The sequence below is a fragment of the Schistocerca gregaria genome, chromosome 3 (genome assembly GCF_023897955.1).
Source record: "Schistocerca gregaria isolate iqSchGreg1 chromosome 3, iqSchGreg1.2, whole genome shotgun sequence".
Lineage (NCBI taxonomy): Eukaryota > Metazoa > Arthropoda > Insecta > Orthoptera > Acrididae > Schistocerca > Schistocerca gregaria.
Window position 1 is genome coordinate 894,312,812 of NC_064922.1, and position 21,615 is coordinate 894,334,426.

At 43.2% G+C, this 21,615-nt stretch overlaps 1 protein-coding gene across 1 annotated transcript in view; it reads right to left on the bottom strand.

Annotated features, from left to right (window-relative positions):
• Positions 1-21,615, bottom strand: part of LOC126355140 (insulin-like growth factor-binding protein complex acid labile subunit) — a 110,837-nt gene that overhangs the window by 80,942 nt on the left and 8,280 nt on the right. Inside the window, exon 2 of the mRNA XM_050005327.1 lies at positions 273-722. Coding sequence (XP_049861284.1) covers positions 273-717 — 445 coding nt within the window. The 5' untranslated portion in view covers positions 718-722. The remainder of the gene's footprint in view (positions 1-272; positions 723-21,615) is intronic.

Below are 21,615 nucleotides of genomic sequence, written 5' to 3' on the forward strand. Positions count from 1 at the left end.
GAAGATATAGGTGTTCATTCTGTACGCGCACTGTACGAGAGTGGAATACTAGAGAATTGTGAAGGTGGTTCGATGAACTCTTTGCCAGGGACTTAAATGTGATTTGCGGAGTATGCATGCATATATAGATGTCACGGTCAGATACTTTTGATCAGATAAAATGATTACGTGGGCTGTATAAACAGTCTGAATCCGCATGCTATAAAACAGCGATGTTTTCAATGTGTAGCAAGATTTAGCAAATGTGTAATGAAAGCAGACATGTCGCTCACCATCCAGTGGGAGGTGCAGAGGGTTCCCACTGAGGATCAGCTTCCACAGCTTTGGTGCGCCCGAAAACGTGTACGGGTGAAGGTTGTGCAGGGCATTGTTCTCCAGGCTGAGCCACCAAAGCTGAGAGAAACCCTGGAAGGCGCCCGACTCCACCTCGGCTATAACGTTCTCCAGGAGCACCAGCTTCTGGAGGCTGGAGGACACCCGACTGAGGGAGCCGTTGCGCAGCGCCGCCAGTCGGTTGTAGGACAGGTCCAGGATGGTGGTGGCGGCGTCCAGGCCGGCCGGGGCGCTGCTGAGCGACGAGCTGGAGCAGTCGGCGGCGGTGCGCGTGCGAGACTGACCGCAGCGGCAAGCCTCCGGACACCTGATGGCGGCGCCCGCAGAGGACAGCGACGCCAACACCAGCAGCTGGAGGCCCAGCGGAGGCCAGCGGGACGGCATCCTCCCTGTACACGATGTGGTTCGCGTATTTCGTTAGAAACTCACAGCGTACTTGACAATCATCATTTGGATGTTAGACCATGGCAATATAAACTATAACACGACCAGGGATGGAAAAACAATTAAAATCGCTCAAAATAGGAAACGCCGCTGGTGCTGATGGGATACCAGTTCGATTTTACACTTGCCCCCCTTCTTGCAGCGGTGTACCGTAGGTCTCTAGAAGAGCGCAGTGTTCCAAAAGATTGGAAAAGGGCATAGGTCATCCACGTTTTCAAGAAGGGACGTCGAACAGATGTGCAGAACTATAGACCTATATCTCTAACGTCGATCAGTTGTAGAGTTATGGAACACGTATTATGTTCGAGTATAATGACTTTTCTGGCATTAGAAATCTACTCTGTAGGAATCAGCATAGGTTTCGAAAAAGACGATCGTGTGAAACACAGCTCGCGCTATTCGTCCAAGGGACTCAGAGGGTTATAGACACGAGTTCCCAGGTAGATGCCGTGGTCATTGACTTCCGCAACAAGTTTGATAGAGTTCCCTACAGTCGTTTAATGAACAAAGGAAGAGCATATGGACTATCAGACCAGTTGTGTGATTGTGGATTGGAGAGTTCCTAGATAACAGAGCGCATTAATGACCTTGTGGATAACATCCGAAGTTCACTGAGGCTTTTTGCGGATGATGCTGTAGTATATCTTGAGAGGTTGTAACAATGGAAAATTGTACTAAAATGCAGGAGGATCTGCAATGAACTGACGCGTGGTGCAGGGAATGGCAATTGAATCTCAATGTAGACAAGCGCAATGTGTTGCGGATACATACACTCCTGGAAATTGAAATAAGAACACCGTGAATTGATTGTCCCAGGAAGGGAAAACTTTATTGACACATTCCTGGGGTCAGATACATCACATGATCACACTGACAGAACCACAGGCACATAGACACAGGCAACACAGCATGCACAATGTCGGCACTAGTACAGTGTATATCCACCTTTCGCAGCAATGCAGGCTGCTATTCTCCCATGGAGACGATCGTAGAGATGCTGGATGTAGTCCTGTGGAACGGCTTGCCATGCCATTTCCACCTGGCGCCTCAGTTGGACCAGCGTTCGTGCTGGACTTGCAGACCGCGTGAGACGACGCTTCATCCAGTCCCAAACATGCTCAATGGGGGACAGATCCGGAGATCTTGCTGGCCAGGGTAGTTGACTTACACCTTCTAGAGCACGTTGGGTGGCACGGGATACATGCGGACGTGCATTGTCCTATTGGAACAGCAAGTTCCCTTGCCGGTCTAGGAATGGTAGAACGATGGGTTCGATGACGGTTTGGATGTACCGTGCACTATTCAGTGACCCCTCGACGATCACCAGAGGTGTACGGCCAGTGTAGGAGATCGCTCCCCACACCATGATGCCGGGTGTTGGCCCTGTGTGCCTCGGTCGTATGCAGTCCTGATTGTGGCGCTCACCTGAACGGCGCCAAACACGCATACGATCATCATTGGCACCAAGGCAGAAGCGACTCTCATCGCTGAAGACGACACGTTTCCATTCGTCCCTCCATTCACGCCTGTCGCGACACCACTGGAGGCGGGCTGCACGATGTTGGGGCGTGAGCGGAAGACGGCCTAACAGTGTGCGGGACCGTAGCCCTGCTTCATGGAGACGGTTGCGAATAGTCCTCGCCGATACCCCAGGAGCAACAGTGTCCCTAATTTGCTGGGAAGTGGCGGTGCGGTCCCCTACGGCACTGCGTAGGATCCTACGGTCTTGGCGTGCATCCGTGCGTCGCTGCGGTCCGGTCCCAGGTCGACGGGCACGTGCACCTTCCGCCGAACACTGGCGACAACATCTATGTACTGTGGAGACCTCACGCCCCACGTGTTGAGCAATTCGGCGGTACGTCCACCCGGCCTCCCGCATGCCCACTATACGCCCTCGCTCAATGTCCGTCAACTGCACATACGGTTCACGTCCACGCTGTCGCGGCATGCTACCAGTGTTAAAGACTGCGATGGAGCTCCGTATGCCACGGCAAACTGGCTGACACTGACGGCGGCGGTACACAAATGCTGCGCAGCTAGCGCTATTTGACGGCCAACACCGCGGTTCCTGGTGTGTCCGCTGTGCCGTGCGTGTGATCATTGCTTGTACAGCCCTCTAGCAGTGTCCGGAGCAAATATGGTGGGTCTGACACACCGGTGTCAATGTGTTCTTTTTTCCATTTCCAGGAGTGTAGAAAGAAAGACCCTTTATCATTTAGCTACAATATAGCAGCTCCGCAACTGGAAGCAGTTAATTCCATAAATTATCTAGGAGTACGCATTAGAAGTTATTTAAAATGGAATGATCATATAAAGTTGATCGTCGGTAAAGCAGATGCCAGACTGAGTTTCATTGGAAGAATCCCAAGGAAATGCAATCCAAAAACAAAGGAAGTAGGTTACTGTACGCTTGTTCGCCCACTGCTTGAATACTGCTCAACAGTGTGGGATCTGTACCAGATAGGGTTGATAGAAGAGATAGAGAAGATCCAACGGAGAGCAGCGCGCTTCGTTACAGGATCATTTAGTAATCGCTAAAGCGTTACGGAGATGACAGATAAACTCCAGTGGAAGACTCTGCAAGAGAGACGCTCAGTAGCTCGGTACAGGCTTTTGTTGAGAACATACCTTCACCGAGGAGTCAAGCAGTATATTGCTCCCTCCTACGTTTATCTCGCGAAGAGACCATGAGGATAAAATCAGAGAGATTAGAGCTCACACGGAGGCATACCGACAATCCTTCTTTCCACGAACAATACGAGACTGGAATAGAAGGGAGAACCGATAGAGGTACTCAAGGTACTCTTCGCCACACACCGTCAGCTGGCTTGCGAAGTATGGATGTAGATGTAGATATATCACTGATTTCTGACCGTCCTCGTAGAGCTCATCTTCGGAGCGACCAACTGCCAGAGTCTGGAGGATGTTCTTCCCAGTACACTCTCTAATGGCATCCCAGAATGTGACGTCGAAAGTCACCCGACAACTGACCATCCCCAGAACCTACAAGTCGGTCACTCCACAGATGACCGCTGCAAAGACAGTCGATACGTCCTTGGTATAGTTGTTTCAGCGTTTGAAATGATGCGTCCTTACACTCGAAAGACGTTATTCAAATTGACACTGCCTAAAAATTGACAGGATACTGGTACGAATCTCAACCCAAAGAAAAAATGTTTCCAGTAGTTGGAAGAATACTCATGTCACACTCATCTACATGAAGAGTAGTATAAGTGATCCACAAACTGCCGTTCAATGTCTGTTTCATCCATCTGCTGTATAAACTTAGATTATATTCTGAGCTCAAACGTAATAAAGTTTCTAGAACAGATTGACGTCCTCCACTCCAAAGAATGTGGATTCCAGAAACATCAGTAATCCAAAACCGAACTCGTGCTTTTCTCAAGTGACACCCTGAATCCATGGATCAAAGAAGCCAGGTAGATGCAGTATTTAATAACTTCCGAAAAGCATTTGTCTCAGTATCACACCAACGCCAGTCAACATTGAATATTTGCAGAAATTTGATGAGGTACTGTAATATTTCTGGCTTTGCAGCCATCATATTCAGCTACAAGAAGCTCTTCTGAGAGCAATTGAGATGGAAGAAGTGGCAAGATGACGTAATGCAGTGTGAGATACCAATGACAGATAGTTTGTTCGGTATGGGTATAGTGAAAAACACCGCCTAAATCGTGGTCCATCTCAGCGATTGGCTACTGCATTCGGAAGTTGCGCGCCAAATGATAATTTTCCGCTATTAATATTAGACAAATTAAACTGCGTATTTCCTTGAATTTCCAATTAAAGCATCTCTCAACAGCGTGCTATCATTCCATTATTTCACAAGCATTAATAATCAGCAGAATAATAAACAAGTTCTAAACTAAAACGCAGACGAAGCACTTCAGTAATATTCGGATCGTGCCCAATTTGGAAGGCGGGTGAAGAAGTTCGGCTATAAGATAAGAGCTGGTTAGGAAGCGACGGTGGACAGACGTGTTGTCTGCAGCGGTCAGTGTTAGTTAAGAATTTACTAACAATGTATGGTTATTTGAAACATATAGTGGAGGGCAGTGTGATAGTAGTTACGGAAATGTGCAGATCATTAATTTGTTGAAGAATGGAAATTATTTGTGACTCTAAAGTGGAATGTAACGTGCAGTTTCTTTTGTTCTGCCAATAAAAACCGAGTGGCATCCTGCATAAACAAACTGATTAGAAATTTATTTATTTCTAAAATAACGGTTCCTGGTTAAAAAGTTCTTGCAGCCTCAATATAACGGATCCATGACCTACGTGCCGTTTTCTGTGTAGGGGACAACAACTATAGAAGACTATAGGTTGGTGAAGATTCATTAGAACTTGTCCATTCCACTCAGGGAGGAGGAAGCAAATAGGCATCTCGCGTGTACTACAATCTTAGTACAAATAAGATCAGTTCAAAATGGTTCAAATTGCCCTGAGTACTATGCGACTTAACTTCTGAGGTCATTAGTCCCCTAGAATTTAGAAGTACTTAAACCTAACTAACCTAAGGACATCACACACACCCATGCCCGAGGCAGGATTCGAACCTGCGACCGTAGCGGTCCCGCGGTTCCAGACTGTAGCGCCTGGAAGCGCTCGGCCACACCGGCCGGCTGAGATGAGTGACACGCCATCTGTGGTAATACAGATGGGGTATGAAGAAGAGAAACATTTTCTCTTTTTCAGCTCACAGCTTATTTATTTATTGTTCAATGGGACTAAATTACGGAGAAGTCTCCATGGTCATGGAACGAGTCAATACATGAAATTATAACACGATAGTAGAAACAGATAAAATGAAATATTAAAAAAACATATTCAGGTGACAAGTCGTAAGTTTAAATAAAGAAAATCAACAATGTAACACTGGAATTAGCTTAATTTTTTAGCTCTTCCAGGAGCTCCTCTACAGAATAGAAGGAGTGAGCCACGAGGAACTCTTCAGTTTATACTTAAAAGAGTTTGGACTACTGCTAAGATTTTTGAGTTCTTGTGGTAGCTTATTGAAAATGGATGCAGCAGAATACTGCACTCCTTTCTGCACAAGAGTCAAGGAAGTGCTTTCCACATGCAGATTTGATTTCTGCCTAGTATTAACTGAGTGAAAGCTGCTAACTCTTGGGAATAGGCTAATATTGCTAACAACAAACGACATTTAAGAAAATATATACTGTGAGGGCAATGTCAGAATTCCTAGACTATTGAATAGGGGTCGACAAGAGGTTCTCGAACTTACACCACATATAGCTCGAACAGCTCGTTTTTGAGCCAAAAACATCCTTTTTGAATCAGAAGAATTACCCCAAAAAATAATACCATACTACATAAGCGTATGAAAATATGCGAAGTAGACTACTTTTCGTGTTGAAGTGTCACTTATTTGAGATACTGTTCTAATGGTAAATAAAGCAGCATTTAGTTTCTGAACAAGATCCTGGACATGGGCTTTCTACATCAGCTTACTATCTATCCGAACGCCTAGGAACTTGAACTGTTCCGTCTCGCTTATAATATGCCCATTCTGTCTCATCAAAATATCGGTTCTTGTTGAATTGTGAGTTAGAAACTGTAAAAATTATTTTCCACAAGCCACAAACTTATTTCATGAACTACATTATTTGTTATTGTTTCAATATCACACAGAAGATCCTTCACTATCAAGCTGGTGTCATCAGCAAACAGAGATATTTTGAATCACCTGTAATACTAGAAGGCACATCATTTATATAAATAAGAAACAGCATTGGCCCCAGCACCGACGCTTGGGGAACGCCCCACTCAACAGTGCCCCATTGGGACTGAACATCACTACCACTCTCAATATTGCGGAGAATTACCTTCTGCTTTCTGTTCTTAAAGTAAGAGGCGAACCAATTGTAAGCTACACCCCTTACTCCATAATGGTCCAACTTCTGCAATAATATTTTGTGGTCAACGCAGTCAAAAGCCTTCGTTAAATCAAAGAAAACACCTTGCGTACGCAACCTTTTATTTAATCCGTCCAAAACCTCACAGAGAAAAGAGAATATAGCATTTTCAGTTGTTAAACCATTTCTATAACCAAACTGAATATTTGACAGCATATTACGTGAATTTAAATGCTCCAGTAACCTTGTATATACAACCTTCTCGATAACTTAAGCAAACACCGATGGCACAGAAATAGGTCTAAAATTGTCAACATTATCAATGTCTCCCTTTTTATAAAGTGGCTTCACTACCGAGTACTTTAATCGGTCAGGTAACCGACCACTCCTAAAGGAAAAGTTACAGATATGGCTAAGTACTGGGCTAACATACATAGAACAATACTTCAGTTTCTGCTAGATACCCCGTCGTATCCATGAGAGTTCTTGGTCTTTAGTGATTTAATTATTAACTCAATCTCCCTCTTGTCAGCATCATGGAGGAGCATTTCAGGTCTCGGAACACTTTTTTCTAAGAGCGCTATATGATTCCCTGTTGGGACTAGGTTTCTATTTAGTTCACCTGCTCTATTTAGAACGTGATTATTAACTACTGTACATATATGCGACTTATCAGTAACACGGACATTCCCACTACGCTCTGATTCTATATCCTCAACCTGTCTCTGCAGACCAGCCACTTCCTTTACCACTGACCATATGGTTTTAATTTTATCCTGAGACTTAGCTATTCTATCTGCATACCACATACTTTTTGCCTTCCTAATAACATTTTTAAGCACCTTACAATACTGTTTGTAATGGGCTGGTGCATTTAGATTTTGACTGTTTCTAACGTTTTGATATAATTGCCACCTTGTTCTACAAGATATTCTCATCTCTCTAGTCAGCCACCCAGGCTGCCTGTTTGTGCTATTACCCTGTTTTGAACTTTCTAACGGAAAGCAGCTTTCAAAGAGCATGAGAAAAGTCTTGAGAAAAGCTTTATATTTATCGTCTACTGTATCAGCGCTATAAACATCTTGCCACTCTTGTTCCTTGATAAGGTTTACAAAGGTCTCTACAGAAACTGGATCAGCTTTCCTAAACAGCTAATGACTATATTTAACACGTGTTGCAGCACAAAAATCTTTTAGAGTTAAAATTTGTGCATCATGATCTGAAAGGCCATTCACCTTTTTGGTAACAGAATGCCCTTCTAGTAATGAGGAACGAACAAAAATGTTATCTATGGTTGTTCTACTGTTCCCTTGCACTCTCGTTGGAAAGAATACGGTTTGCATAAGATTATATCAATTAAAGAGGTCTACCAGCATCCTCTTCCTAGCACAATCATTTGTACAATTAATATCGAAGTCACCACATACAACTAACTTTTTGTATTTCCTATAAAGTGAGCCAAGAACCTCCTCCAGCTTTAGCAAAAATGTTGTGAAATCGGAGTCTGGGGATCCATAAATAACAACAGTTAGAAGTTTAGTTCCTTTAAATTTAACCACACCTGCACAAAATTCAAACATCTATTCAGTGCAGTACTTTGAAACATCAATTTACTCAAATGGGATGCCGTTTTTCACATACATGGCTACTCCCCACACCGCAAAGAGCTCCTCGAAAAGCTGTCAGCCAACCTGCATCCTGGTAAAGGTAGCCTCTGAATTATCTCCTTATTCAAGAAGTGTTCAGATATACCAATAACTTCAGAGTCAACATCTATAAGCAGTTCACTAACTTTATCTCTAATACCTTTTATATTTTTAAGAAATATACTAAGTTTCTAAGTTCCGCTACTACAATAAGAATATGTCAAAAACCTGACTACAATAACCACAAACTTACTCTACAAGTGTAGTAACTACTATTATTCCCTCATTACTCGGATACCTAAGCTTTGTCAAAAGTGGTTCCTTTGTTAGAGAGACTGCCCTTAAGCAGGAATACCTATCATCTGAATTCAATCTAAAAAAGGTGCAGCTCTAACACCCACTACTGCAGGAATTTATTCCCTCATTACTCGGATACCTAAGCTTTGTCAAAAGTGGTTCCTTTGTTGGAGAGACTTCCCTTAAGCAGGAATACCTATCATCTGAATTCAATCTAAAAAAGGTGCAGCTCTAACACCCACTACTGCAGGAATTTTCCCATGAGTGATCCCACCAACCCCACCTATGCTGTCACCTATAAGCTTTGCCAACCTCCCTTCCCATACCTGTTGAGGTGCAGGCCGTGTCTAGTGAAACGCTTCCTGCTGATAGACTCCACCGACACCACTGAAATGTGACCAATGCTTTCTGTCATCAGCGTACCCCCAAGTCTCATGTTATTACGCCTGACGGCTGTATTAAGATGAGGCTGATCGTGACGCTGAAACAGTTCCACGAAATGCACATTCGTGTTGCCAGGCTGAGTGGCTATCTTTTCCAGGTCACCATCTATGTCATACTTTCCATCCCTATGAATACTATTACCAGCCCCACCCACAATCACTAACTGATACTCTTCAGTAAAATCCCTACATAACCCCCCTATGTTAACAGCACTTTCTGCAACTCCTGGCCTACACCTCTGCCACGAGAACTACCTAACAGCAGAGCCTTCTTCTTCCTCTTCGACTTTGCAACTGTTCTAGCCACCGTAACTACTGAGGTCTGCTGCATACTTCCTACATCTACAGCTACTAGAGATTCCTGTCCACTAGACTGTGACAGTTGGTCATATCTATTGTAAACACAAATAGTAAAACTATCTGAAAATCTTCTTCTCCTAGCAGACCTCTTGCCAACAGCCAGCTCCCATTCCCCAACCCCCTTCTCCCTCCTTATCCTATCTAGCTCCTTCTGTGCGTTTTTCAACTGCACCTGAAGGGCACAGATCTTACGCTCCTGCTCCTCTATCAACTTACTCTTGCTACATAACGTGCAGTTCCAGGATAGGATCTCACCAGAATGCCCACTGGCTTCCCCACTGCATTCCCCCCAGTGAAAATACTTCGAACAACTCCCACACCGCAATCCACTACTCACGAACCTACGGCAAAGCCCACACTTCTAACTCATGGTAAAATTTTACTTTTTCTAAGTTCCGCTACTACAATAAGAATATGTTAAAAACCTGACTACAATAATCACAAACTTACTCTACAAGTGTAGTAACTACTATTATTAAAAGTATTAATACACAACAAACGTGAATATAACAAAAGACTAATACAGAAAGAGAATCAAACGTCTAATGACACAGTAACGAAGCTGAAAACAGTTCCCAAAAGGTTCTTCTGAAATTATTTCGCCAGAAAACACAAAAAAACTTCGGTTGAAGACTACTGAAGTTCCTAAATAAACCACTATACACAAGCAATTAATTAGTACTTAGCTTTCGATGCGCCGCTACAGCTACAACTGATAATTGCGGAATGTAAACACAGGTAAGAGGTTACGTTTCACGATACGAAACACTCACAAATATCAGGTCACAGCACAAGAAAGGCAGAGGTGAATGAAGAAACCACTAATACGTCACCTATATAGTAAATATTATCTTAAAAACCGTTAAAATATGTATCTGAAACCTAAAAATATATAAAAACTTGGAGAGTGATCTCGCACGCAGTCACTCGCTTATGACGTCACAGAACTGATGAATACTTGAACTGTACTGAACTTCTGAAGAGCCGTGCACACTGCTGTCTCAGTCCAGGTCTCAGTATTTCTAAGTCTCAGAACCTTGAATCATCGTTACCATTTGTTTGCTACTTACGTTCCAGAAGATATCTCGTGGCTCCAGTAACATCCACGAAGTCCTGAGCGTAACAAACCTACACTCTCCAAGCTTTTAGCAGTGCAGGGGGTAGTGACCAGGCCGCGTGTACTTCTTTCTGATGGTTACCACATGGGTATCACCAGCTGCGCAGCTTGGATTTCCGTATTTGTCACTGGAATTACTCTAGTCGGATCACACCCTCCTTCCACTCCCCAGCCCATCGCCACCTATCCTTATATTTCTCAGTAGGTTGGTTGGTTGTTGTGGCGGAGGAGACCAGACAGCGAGGCCATCGGTCTCATCGGATTAGGGAAGGATGGGGAAGGAAGTCGGCCGTGTCCTTTCAAAGGAATCATCTTGGCATTTCCTTGAAGCGATTTAGAGAAATCACGGAAAACCTAAATCAGTATGGCCGGACGTGGGATTGAACCGTCGTCCTCCCGAATGCGAGTCCAGTGTGCTAACCACTGCGCCACCTCGCTCGGTTTTCTCAGTAGGGTCACCTATTGCAACCCACTACTAAATTTTATTCACTGACAGTAAATTGCATGACTTTATGGTCCAGAATTCGGTTACTGGATTAGGAAGAGTAATTAAATAAGAATAAATGGGATATAATAAAACAAAATAGAAATAAACAGAAAGTGTTTCCATTAAGGCGGACCCACAATCTCACATTGTTTCACGCAGACACAGGTCAGAGGAAGTTAACAGCAGTGATGTAAAATGGTTGTTATACATGCGCCGATGAAATGAAAACTAAATTAAACAAAAATTTGGTCAAATGTTTTTATTACAGAACTAAACACTAGGGAGGAAACTCTACTGTACACTTTATCAGAAACAAAAAAATTACAAGAATATTAACTGACGGAATCTCAGGTCTCAGGCTGAACAAAAAAAAAACAACGAGCGAAATATATTACGTAGTAAGCATACAAGTCTGTGCACCAATGGGTTTACATTAGTATGGGGAAACAGAAGATCTCTAAGAAGGGTTGCAGGAACTGAGATCTGGCACGAAGTCCTCAAGCTGCTTCATAGTATTGGAGGTTTCTGACAGACAAGCAGTATGAAAACCAAATAAAGATTTTTCAGTGGTGAACTTGAACACCAGAAATGATAGAGAACATGCACTACTACAGTTTGTCGGAAACGGTACTTTTGTCGCTCATATACCGTTCCAAGAGAAAATGTATAGAAAAGCGAAAGAATAAAAACTGAACAAGGCGTGAAGATCCTCTGTTTTTAATGCTATTAATACATCTTCCATTACGTCATCTTCTAGGTCTTTTCTTGTCGATCGAAATCAAACGAAGAAATTCCTTGCCCATCTTCCATCCTCTCATCTGTTTACTGGTTACATATTCCAACCATCTCCATTTCATTTTTATCAGTCTTAATTCTATATTCCACTCCATTCTGCACTCTGACCTAATTGTCTGTTTTCCTGATTCCCATACTAACACATCAGTCTATCGCTCATTGAGTTACTATCTGATTTCGAATAGTTTTGTAGGTAAACATCATGGATCTCCATCTTCAGACAAAAGTGTTGGAAATGTTCATTTTCACACACGTTGGAAGCCTGGCTTTGAAAAGCCTATTTTGTTTTAAAGTGTGCTCCGGTCCATTTTTACACTTCTGTTTAGTTCTTTAAAAAGCCAATGCGACGAAAGGTTAATTTGGTTTACATATTTCTCTGTTTACAGCCTTAACTAACTGTGCGTTCTTGTACCAGTTGGTACGTGTGAATTTAATCAACTCCAGTGAACAGGTGTAGTACCCAAGTTTCGTGAAAAGTATAACACTGACATTTGGCTACCAAAGAAGATAATAATACTGTATTATTATTTATAGTTTTCTCAATAACAGCCGCCGATGGAAATGGTAATTTTCGTGTTCCCGACTTTTCGAACATGTAAAGCCTTGAACTGAGACGCTATTGCCTTGAAAAGTAGCTACCGTGAGCTGGCGAATGGTGCCGGGGAAGCCCTCTAACTACGCCCCTGGCAGAAATTGCGGAACTGTAGAGTGAATTTCTTTTGTGCGACAAGCTCTTCCTACCTGAAAAGAACAGGCCGCTTCAGTCGAGACGATAGGAAATGTGCGGACCTCCGATGCCGTTTCACGTAAAATATAGCATTCCAGACAAAGGATCTGTCTCTGATCTGTAATAAAGAACGACTGGCGTACACTGGGTAGCAGGTTGAGCCGGTTCGTTTTGGGCGCGCCAAAGTGGAAAGCTGTAGGAGAGGTCGGTGTCCGGCTTTGAATGCGTACTCTCGGTTCTGAAACTATTAGTTTGATTTAAGGCTGCAACAAAGCCCTAGCAACTCGCATAGAACTAAGGTGGCGTCCGGCATCAGTTGGTAGGCGTTGACCTTTCATTAGATTCTTGAACTGCGCAAGACGTAGTCAAAAAGTTTAATTAACACCTCGAAAAAATTGTTACATAATTAATTATGGTTCCGTGCCTCAGTCGATAAAAACGGAACACATACAGGATCTTATAGGATCACTTCTTATTGTACGTCTGTCTGTCGGTGCGTCTGTTAAGACTCCTTTTTCTTAGGACCTGATATATGTATCGAGTTGAGATTTATGTCACGTACTAAAGCCTAAGGTCCACTGGCATTTTGAAAAATTGAAATCCTAAGTTAATGCAGTCAAAAGACACGGGCAATTACGTCACACATTTTGATACTCGCAAACTCACTCATTAAACCCTGTAGGATACTTCCCGTTGGACTAGACTCATGAAATTTGCCAAGAAGCAAAGTTTTACAGTAAAAACCAAAGGAAAAAAATGAGAAAACTCTAAATTTGTGAGTATATGTCACGAAAAAAAGTTTTTCATTTGTTATCTGTCTGTTGTGCATCCCTCTTTTAAGACCTGTTTTAGTCAGGAAGGGATAGACGCTATCTGCGTGACATAATAATGTCGATGGTCCCTTGGGGGTATAATAAACGTTAGCTTCTAAGTCAGTAAAATAAAAAGGTACGGCTATTTATGTCACACATTTTGATAGCTGCAACCCACGTATCAAAACCTAAAGAGTAACTTACTTCCCGACGGCGTCGGAGCAACTGACTTCCCGATGACGTCAAAAAATTGAGCTGACGCACTAGTGTCCTGAGTAGCAGTTCTTTGTTCAGCGGTGCGTAATGGGGTTCTGCAGAGACGCACAAACGGACGTTTTGTTACCCGATTTGATACTAGAAGGAAATACGTTTCTGAAAGTCGATTTCTTCGGTATAGGGAAATGTCCAAGTATTCTATTGAAACGGAGAGAACCGTTTCAAGAGCTTAATACACTGTACATGACTTTAGGATAAGATACGTAAATCCCATAAATTCACGAAAATATGTGTATCTACATTTGATTACGTTCTGAAAAAGATTGGTGCATGCTCGAGAGTACCCTGAACCAATTTCCATTCAAGTATATAGCCAGAAGAAAAACTTACAGTTACCTAGCCTTAAGTAAAAGTCAGTTCAACTTTTCTTGTTTTTTAAAGTATTATATAAACGAAAATACTATTATACAATTCAGACAATTCCATCTAACATCACTAGCTACAAGAGACATGCTTGAAAATTAGTGTTGCCGGAATAACGTTACGCATCATTGCTATTTCGCTCCACATCCTCCTTTCCAATCGACCTGTTATTACACTAAGAACGACTAGATTTCTAAATTTCTGACGTTTCGTGTACCACTGTGATGTTGTTGTTGTTGTGGTCTTCAGTCCTGAGACTGGTTTGATGCAGGTCTCCAAGCTACTCTGTCCTGTGCAAGCTTCTTCATCTCCCAGTACTTATTGCAACCCACATCCTTCTGAATCTGCTTCGTGTATTCATCTCTTGGTCTCCCTCTACGATTTTTACCCTCCACGCTGCCCTTCAATGCTAAATTTGTGATCTTGATGCCTCAGAACATGTCCTACCAACCGGTCCCTTCTTTTTGTCAAGTTGTGCCACATACTCCTCCCCAGTTCTATTCAATACTTCATCATTAGTTATGTGATCTACCCATCTAATCTTCAGCATTCTTCTGTAGCACCACATTTCGAAAGCTTCTATTCTCTTCTTGTCCAAACTATTTATCGTCCATGTTTCACTTCCATACATGGCTACACTCCATACAAATACTTTCAGAAAAGACTTCCTGGCACTTAAATCTATACTCGATGTTAACAAATTTCTCTTCTTCTGAAACGCTTTCCTTGCCATTGCCAGTCTACATTTTATATCCTCTCTACTTCCACCATCATCAGTTATTTTGCTCCCCAAATAGCAAAACTCCTGAACTACTTTAAGTGTCTCATTTCCTAATCTAATTCCCTCAACATCGCCCGACTTAATTCGACTACATTCCACTATCCTCGTTTTGCTTCTGTTGATGTTCATCTTATATCGTCCTTCAAGAGACTGTCCATTCCGTTCAACTACACTTCCAAGTCCTTTGCTGTCTCTGATAGAACTACAAGGTCATCGGCGAACCTCAAAGTTTTTGTTTCTTCTCCATAGATTTTAATACCTACTCCGAAATTTTCTTTTGTTTCCTTTACTGCTTGCTCAATATACAGATTGAATAACCCTGTCTCACTACCTTCCCAACCACTGCTTCCCTTTTTATGCCTTTCGACTCTTATAACTGCCATCTGGTTTCTGTACAAATTGTAAATAGCCTTTCGCTCCCTGTATTTTACCCCTGCCGCCTTTAGAATTTGAAAGAGAATATTCCAGTCACCATTGTCAAAAGCTTTCTCTAAGTCTACAAATGCTAGAAACGTAGGTTTGCCTTTCCTTAAACGTTCTTCTAAGATAAGTCGTAAGGTCAGTATTGCCTCACGAGTTCCAATGTTTCTACGGAATTCAAACTGATCTTCACCGAGGTCGGCTTCTACCAGTTTTTCCATTCGTCTGTAAAGAATTCGCGTTAGTATTTTGCAGCTGTGACTTATTAAACTGATAGTTCGGTAATTCTCGCATCTGTCAACACCTGCTTTCTTTGGGATTGGAATTATTATATTCTTCTTGAAGTCTGAGGGTATTTCGCCTGTCTCATATATCTTGCTCACCAGATGGTAGAGTTTTGTCAGGACTGGCTCTCCCAAGGCCATCAGTAGTTCTAATGGAATGTTGTCTACTCCGGGGGCCTTGTTTCGACTCAGGTCTTTCAGTGCTCTGTCAAACTCTTCACGCAGTATTGTATCTCCCATTTTACCTTCATCTGCATCCTCTTCCATTTCCATAATATTGTCCTTAAGAACATTGCCATTGTATACACCCTCTATATACTCCTTCCACCTTTCTGCTTTCCCTTCCTTGCTTAGAACTGGTTTTCCATCTGAGCTCTTGATATTCATACAAGTTCTCTTTTCTCCAAAGGTCTCTTTAATTTTCCTGTAGACAGTATATATCTTACCCGTAGTGCGATAAGCCTCTACATCCTTACATTTGTCCTCTAGTCATCCCTGCTTAGCCATTTTGCACTTCCCGTCGATCTCATTTTTGAGACGTTTGTATTCCTTTTTGCCTTCTTCATTTGCTGCATTTTCTATTTTCTCCTTTTCTTAATTAAGTTCAATATTTCTTCTGTTACCCAAGGATTTCTACTAGCCCTCGTCTTTCTACCTACTTTATCATCTGCTGCCTTCACTACTTCATCCCTCAGAGCTACCCATTCTGCTTCTACTGCACTTCTTTCCCCCATTCTTGTCAATTTTTCCCTTATGCTCTCCCTGAAACTCTGTACAACCTCTGGTTCTTTCAATTTATCCAGGTCCCATCACCTTAAATTCCCTCCTTTTTGCAGTTTCTTCACTTTTCTGTGATAGTTTCCTCAAAAGCCACGACTCGCCGGTCGCTGCACGCTAGAGGAACACAAACTGGTTTACACCTCACTTGCGCGCTCGGCTGATGCTGTTACCGCCAACTGCTGTCGCCTGCCGAAAATTCATGATTTCTGGTTTTTGTCTTAAAAATTAAGGAAGCAAGATAGGTTAAGTAGGTGAATAAATAAAGCTGGGATATTTAAATTTAAGTAGAAGGGAGATCCGCTATATTCATAAAGATGTGAGAAGTTTCAACTGAATAACTATAAAACTATAGCGATAGCGTATCTCCAAAGGGCAAGTTCAGAGCTCGTTCACTGCGTGTAGTGTAATTAAATTAATTCTCTCGCCCAAAATATTGGACTTAGCCACGTCATACTTTTATTATGATTACTTACCTGTGCGCTGATTGCACATTTAAATTGAGAGCTTCATTGGCCATCAGCAAAGGAAGCAATGATTTATTCGATAACTTAAAGTGGTGCATTACTAGCCCAGCGGCTAGTCGGGAGAGCGGATTTAATCAGGCGTTCCCTTAGCCGTTCGCACCACGGCTTTATACACTCCTGGAAATGGAAAAAAGAACACATTGACACCGGTGTGTCAGACCCACCATACTTGCTCCGGACAGTGCGAGAGGGCTGTACAAGCAATGATCACACGCACGGCACAGCGGACACACCAGGAACCGCGGTGTTGGCCGTCGAATGGCGCTAGCTGCGCAGCATTTGTGCACCGCCGCCGTCAGTGTCAGCCAGTTTGCCGTGGCATACGGAGCTCCATCGCAGTCTTTAACACTGGTAGCATGCCGCGACAGCGTGGACGTGAACCGTATGTGCAGTTGACGGACTTTGAGCGAGGGCGTATAGTGGGCATGCGGGAGGCCGGGTGGACGTACCGCCGAATTGCTCAACACGTGGGGCGTGAGGTCTCCACAGTACATCGATGTTGTCGCCAGTGGTCGGAGGAAGGTGCACGTGCCCGTCGACCTGGGACCGGACCGCAGCGACGCACGGATGCACGCCAAGACCATAGGATCCTACGCAGTGCCGTAGGGGACCGCACCGCCACTTCCCAGGCCGTCTTCCGCTCACGCCCCAACATCGTGCAGCCCGCCTCCAGTGGTGTCGCGACAGGCGTGAATGGAGGGACGAATGGAGACGTGTCGCCTTCAGCGATGAGAGTCGCTTCTGCCTTGGTGCCAATGATGGTCGTATGCGTGTTTGGCGCCGTGCAGGTGAGCGCCACAATCAGGACTGCATACGACCGAGGCACACAGGGCCAACACCCGGCATCATGGTGTGGGGAGCGATCTCCTACACTGGCCGTACACCTCTGGTGATCGTCGAGGGGACACTGAATAGTGCAAGGTACATCCAAACCGTCATCGAACCCATCGTTCTACGATTCCTAGACCGGCAAGGGAACTTGCTGTTCCAACAGGACAATGCACGTCCGCATGTATCCCGTGCCACCCAACGTGCTCTAGAATGTGTAAGTCAACTACCCTGGCCAGCAAGATCTCCGGATCTGTCCCCCACTGAGCATGTTTGGGACTGGATGAAACGTCGTCTCACGCGGTGTGCACGTCCAGCACGAACGCTGGTCCAACTAAGGCGCCAGGTGGAAATGGCATGGCAAGCAGTTCCACAGGACTACATCCAGCATCTCTACGATCGTCTCCATGGGAGAATAGCAGCCTGCATTGCTGCGAAAGGTGGATATACAATGTACTAGTGCCGACATTGTGCATGCTCTGTTGCCTGTGTCTATGTGCCTGTGGTTCTGTCAGTGTGATCATGTGATTTATCTGACCCCAGGAATGTGTCAATAAAGTTTCCCCTTCCTGGGACAATGAATTCACGGTGTTCTTATTTCAATTTCCAGGAGTGTATATAAGAAAGCTGCGCGAGAAAGAATGGCCCCAGTTCTCTCCAGACGCTGATCAGCCCACAATCGGTGCCGGGAGTCGTGTCGCGTCGGTATCATTGCTATAAACAGCCTCGGACGCCGTAATAAGTTACTCGTGATACGCGTAACCATGAAATCGTTTTCGAGTGAAGTGTTAATTCTGGGATGACTTTGATGATCTATCTTCAGTTCGCGTATGTCGTATTTTCACGTGCCGCCGCGGGACAGACATTCTACCATTATTTAGCGTGGCGTTTGATGAACATTATCATCAAATTATGGCGAGCATTCACTTAAACATTTAATTGGAACAGTTATAGCTGCATCAGCGCATTAGACTCTGAACTGGTAGCTGGACTGTGTGGATTCCTTTTGGTCTGTGACTTTCATAATATAGTGAACCTTTTAGAGTGAATCGTTTTTGATTACGAATCCCAGACAATCTCCTAATTCCTCAGAGCTATAAGCTGTAGCTGTAAGGGTATTTCTCAGATGAAGTGGGCACTAGGAATTCTAATTACAGGCTTCACGTTTTGTTAATCACTTTCTGGTTGCCAATATTGTGGTTCGAGAGCCAGTGTTGAGAACGGCAAACAACAGCATTAAATAAATCATAGGAACATTTTAATAATAACAATAATTCCACCCGCCGCCCCACATATGTGGCTAATCGGCCGGGAAATGCATCTTTTCTTCATTTCATTTCCACATTCATTAACAAATATTTCCACCCGCCGCCCCACATATGGTGCATCGTTGGGAAAGACATATCATTCCATTATTCAATCATATAAATTCCACCCGCTGCCCCACACGATTCTCTTCTGTTCCGGTTTTCCCGCAGTCCACGTTTCACAACCGTACAATCCTGTACTCCAGACGTACATTATTAGAAATTTCTTCCTCAAATTAAGGCCTATGTTTGATACTAGTAGACTTCTGTTGGCCAGAAATGCCCTTTTTGCCAGTGCTGGTGTGCCTCCGTTGTCCTCCTTGCTCTGTGCATCATTGGGTATTTTGCGACCTAAGTAGCAGAATTCCTTAACTTCATCTACTTCGTAACCATGAATCCTGATGTTAAGTTTTTTCGCTGTCCTCATTTCTGATACTTCTCATTACTTTCGTCTTTCTTCGATTTACACTCAGTCCATATTCTGTACTCATAGGACCGTTCATTCCATTCAGCAGATCATGTAATTATTCTTCACTTTCACTCAGGATAGCAATGTCAGCACTGAATCATGATATCATTTCCCCTTGAATTGTAATTCCACTTCTAAACCTTTCTTTTACTTCCATTAACGCGTCTTCGATGTGTAGATTGAACAGTCGGAGGGGGGGGGGGGGGGAGACTACATCCCTGTCTTACACCCTTTTTAATCCGAGAACTTCGTTCGTTGTCGTCCGCTCTTACTATTCCCTCTTTCCCTATAGCCTACCGCTATTTTTCTCAGAATTTCTAACATCTTGCACCTCTACAATGTCGAACGCTTTTCCCAGGTCGGCAAATCTTATGAACCTGTCTTGATTTTTCTTTAGTCTTGCTACCATTATCAACCGCAACTTAAGAATTGCCTCTCTGATGCCTTTACCTTTCCTAAAGCGAAACTGATCGTCTTCTAGCTCATCCTCATTTTTCTGAACATTATTTTTGTCAGCAACTTAGATGCATGAGCTGTTAAGCTGAGTGTGCGATAATTATCGCACTTACCAGCTCTTGCAGTCTTCGGAATTGTGTGGATGATTTTTTTTTTTCCCCGAAAGTCAGATGGTATGTCGACATACTCATGCATTCTACTCACCAACGTGAATAGTCGTTTTGTTGCTAGTTCTCCTAATGATTTTAGAAATTCTGATGGAATGATATCTATCCCTTCTGCATTATTTGATCTAAAGCCCTGCAAAGTTCTTTGAAATTCTTATTTCAAAAATGGATCCTCTGTCTCACCTAAATCGACTCCTGTTTTTTCTTCAATCATACCTGACAAATCTTCCCCCTCATGGAGATAGTCAATGTACTTTTTCCACCTGTGCGCTCTCTCCTCTGTATTTAACAGTGGAATTCCGTTCCACTCTTAATGTTATCACCCTTGCTTTTAATTTCAGCGAAGGTAATTTTAATTTTTATATGCTGAGTCAGTCCTTCTGACAGTTGTATCTTTATCGGTTTCTTCACATTTTTCATACAGACATTTCGTCTTAGGCTACCTGCACTTACTATTTATTTCATTTCTCGCGACTTGTATTTTTGTATTCCTGAACATCCCTTAACATTTATGTACTTCCTTCTTTCATCAATGAACTGAATTATTTCTTCTGTTACCCGTGATTTCTTCGCAGCTACCTTTTTGTACCTATGTTTTTCTTTCCAACTTTTGTTATTGCCCTTTTTAGAGAGGCCCATTCCTCTTGAACTATGCTGCTTACTGAGCAATTCCTGCCGGCCCCTGTGACAGAGCGTTTCTATGGGCTTCAGTCCAGAACCGCGCTGCTGCTACGGTCGCAGGTTCGAATCCTGCCTCTGGCATGGAAGTGTGTGATGTCTTTAGGTTAGTTAGGTTTAAGTAGTTCTAAGTCTAGGGGGCTGATGACCTTGGATGTTAAGTTTCTTAGTCCTCAGAGCCATTTGAACGATTTTGAGCCATTCCTTATTGCTGTTGCTGCAGCCCTAGAGACCTTCAAGCGTGTCCCGTCATTTCTTAGCACTTTCGTATCTCACTTCTTTGCGAATAGGTTTTTCCTGACTATATCTGTTCCTGGGTACGTTTCCTACCTGTCTTAAAGGGAACATCTTCGATAATTGTTTATTACCAGTTTTGACTTAAGATGGAGATCCGTAGTATTCTCAAGCAAAAACCATTCGAAATATGACAGAGACTCAACGAGGGACAGAGAGACGAGTTAGTAGAAGAGACAGGGAAACGGACAAGTAGAACAGAAGGCAGCAAGGAGTGGAAGGCGGAATTATGAATATAATGTCAATGAAATTGAGATGGGTGAGACATGTAGCCAGGGTAATAGACTAAAGATTGGCCAAGAAAGTTCTTTGGTTGATTAAGATCGATAAGAAAACACATAGGGGACGACGTAGTGGAAGATGGTTAAATTACATCAGAAACGTAGGACCGTAGTATTCTGAGCATTTTTTTATTGTGTCTTATTTTCATTTTGGAAGGATATTTTAAGGACGAGCATCTTGTTCTCGGCTACTTCTATTAACGTACGCGCTCTGTCATTTCTGGTGTTATATCTGAAGTTCTCCACTGAAACACATTTCTTTGCCTTTCCTCGTACTTTTGCGTCAGAATCACCAATGACTATCGAGCAGTAGTAGGACTTCCTGTCAATTATCTGTTTTTTGTAACTC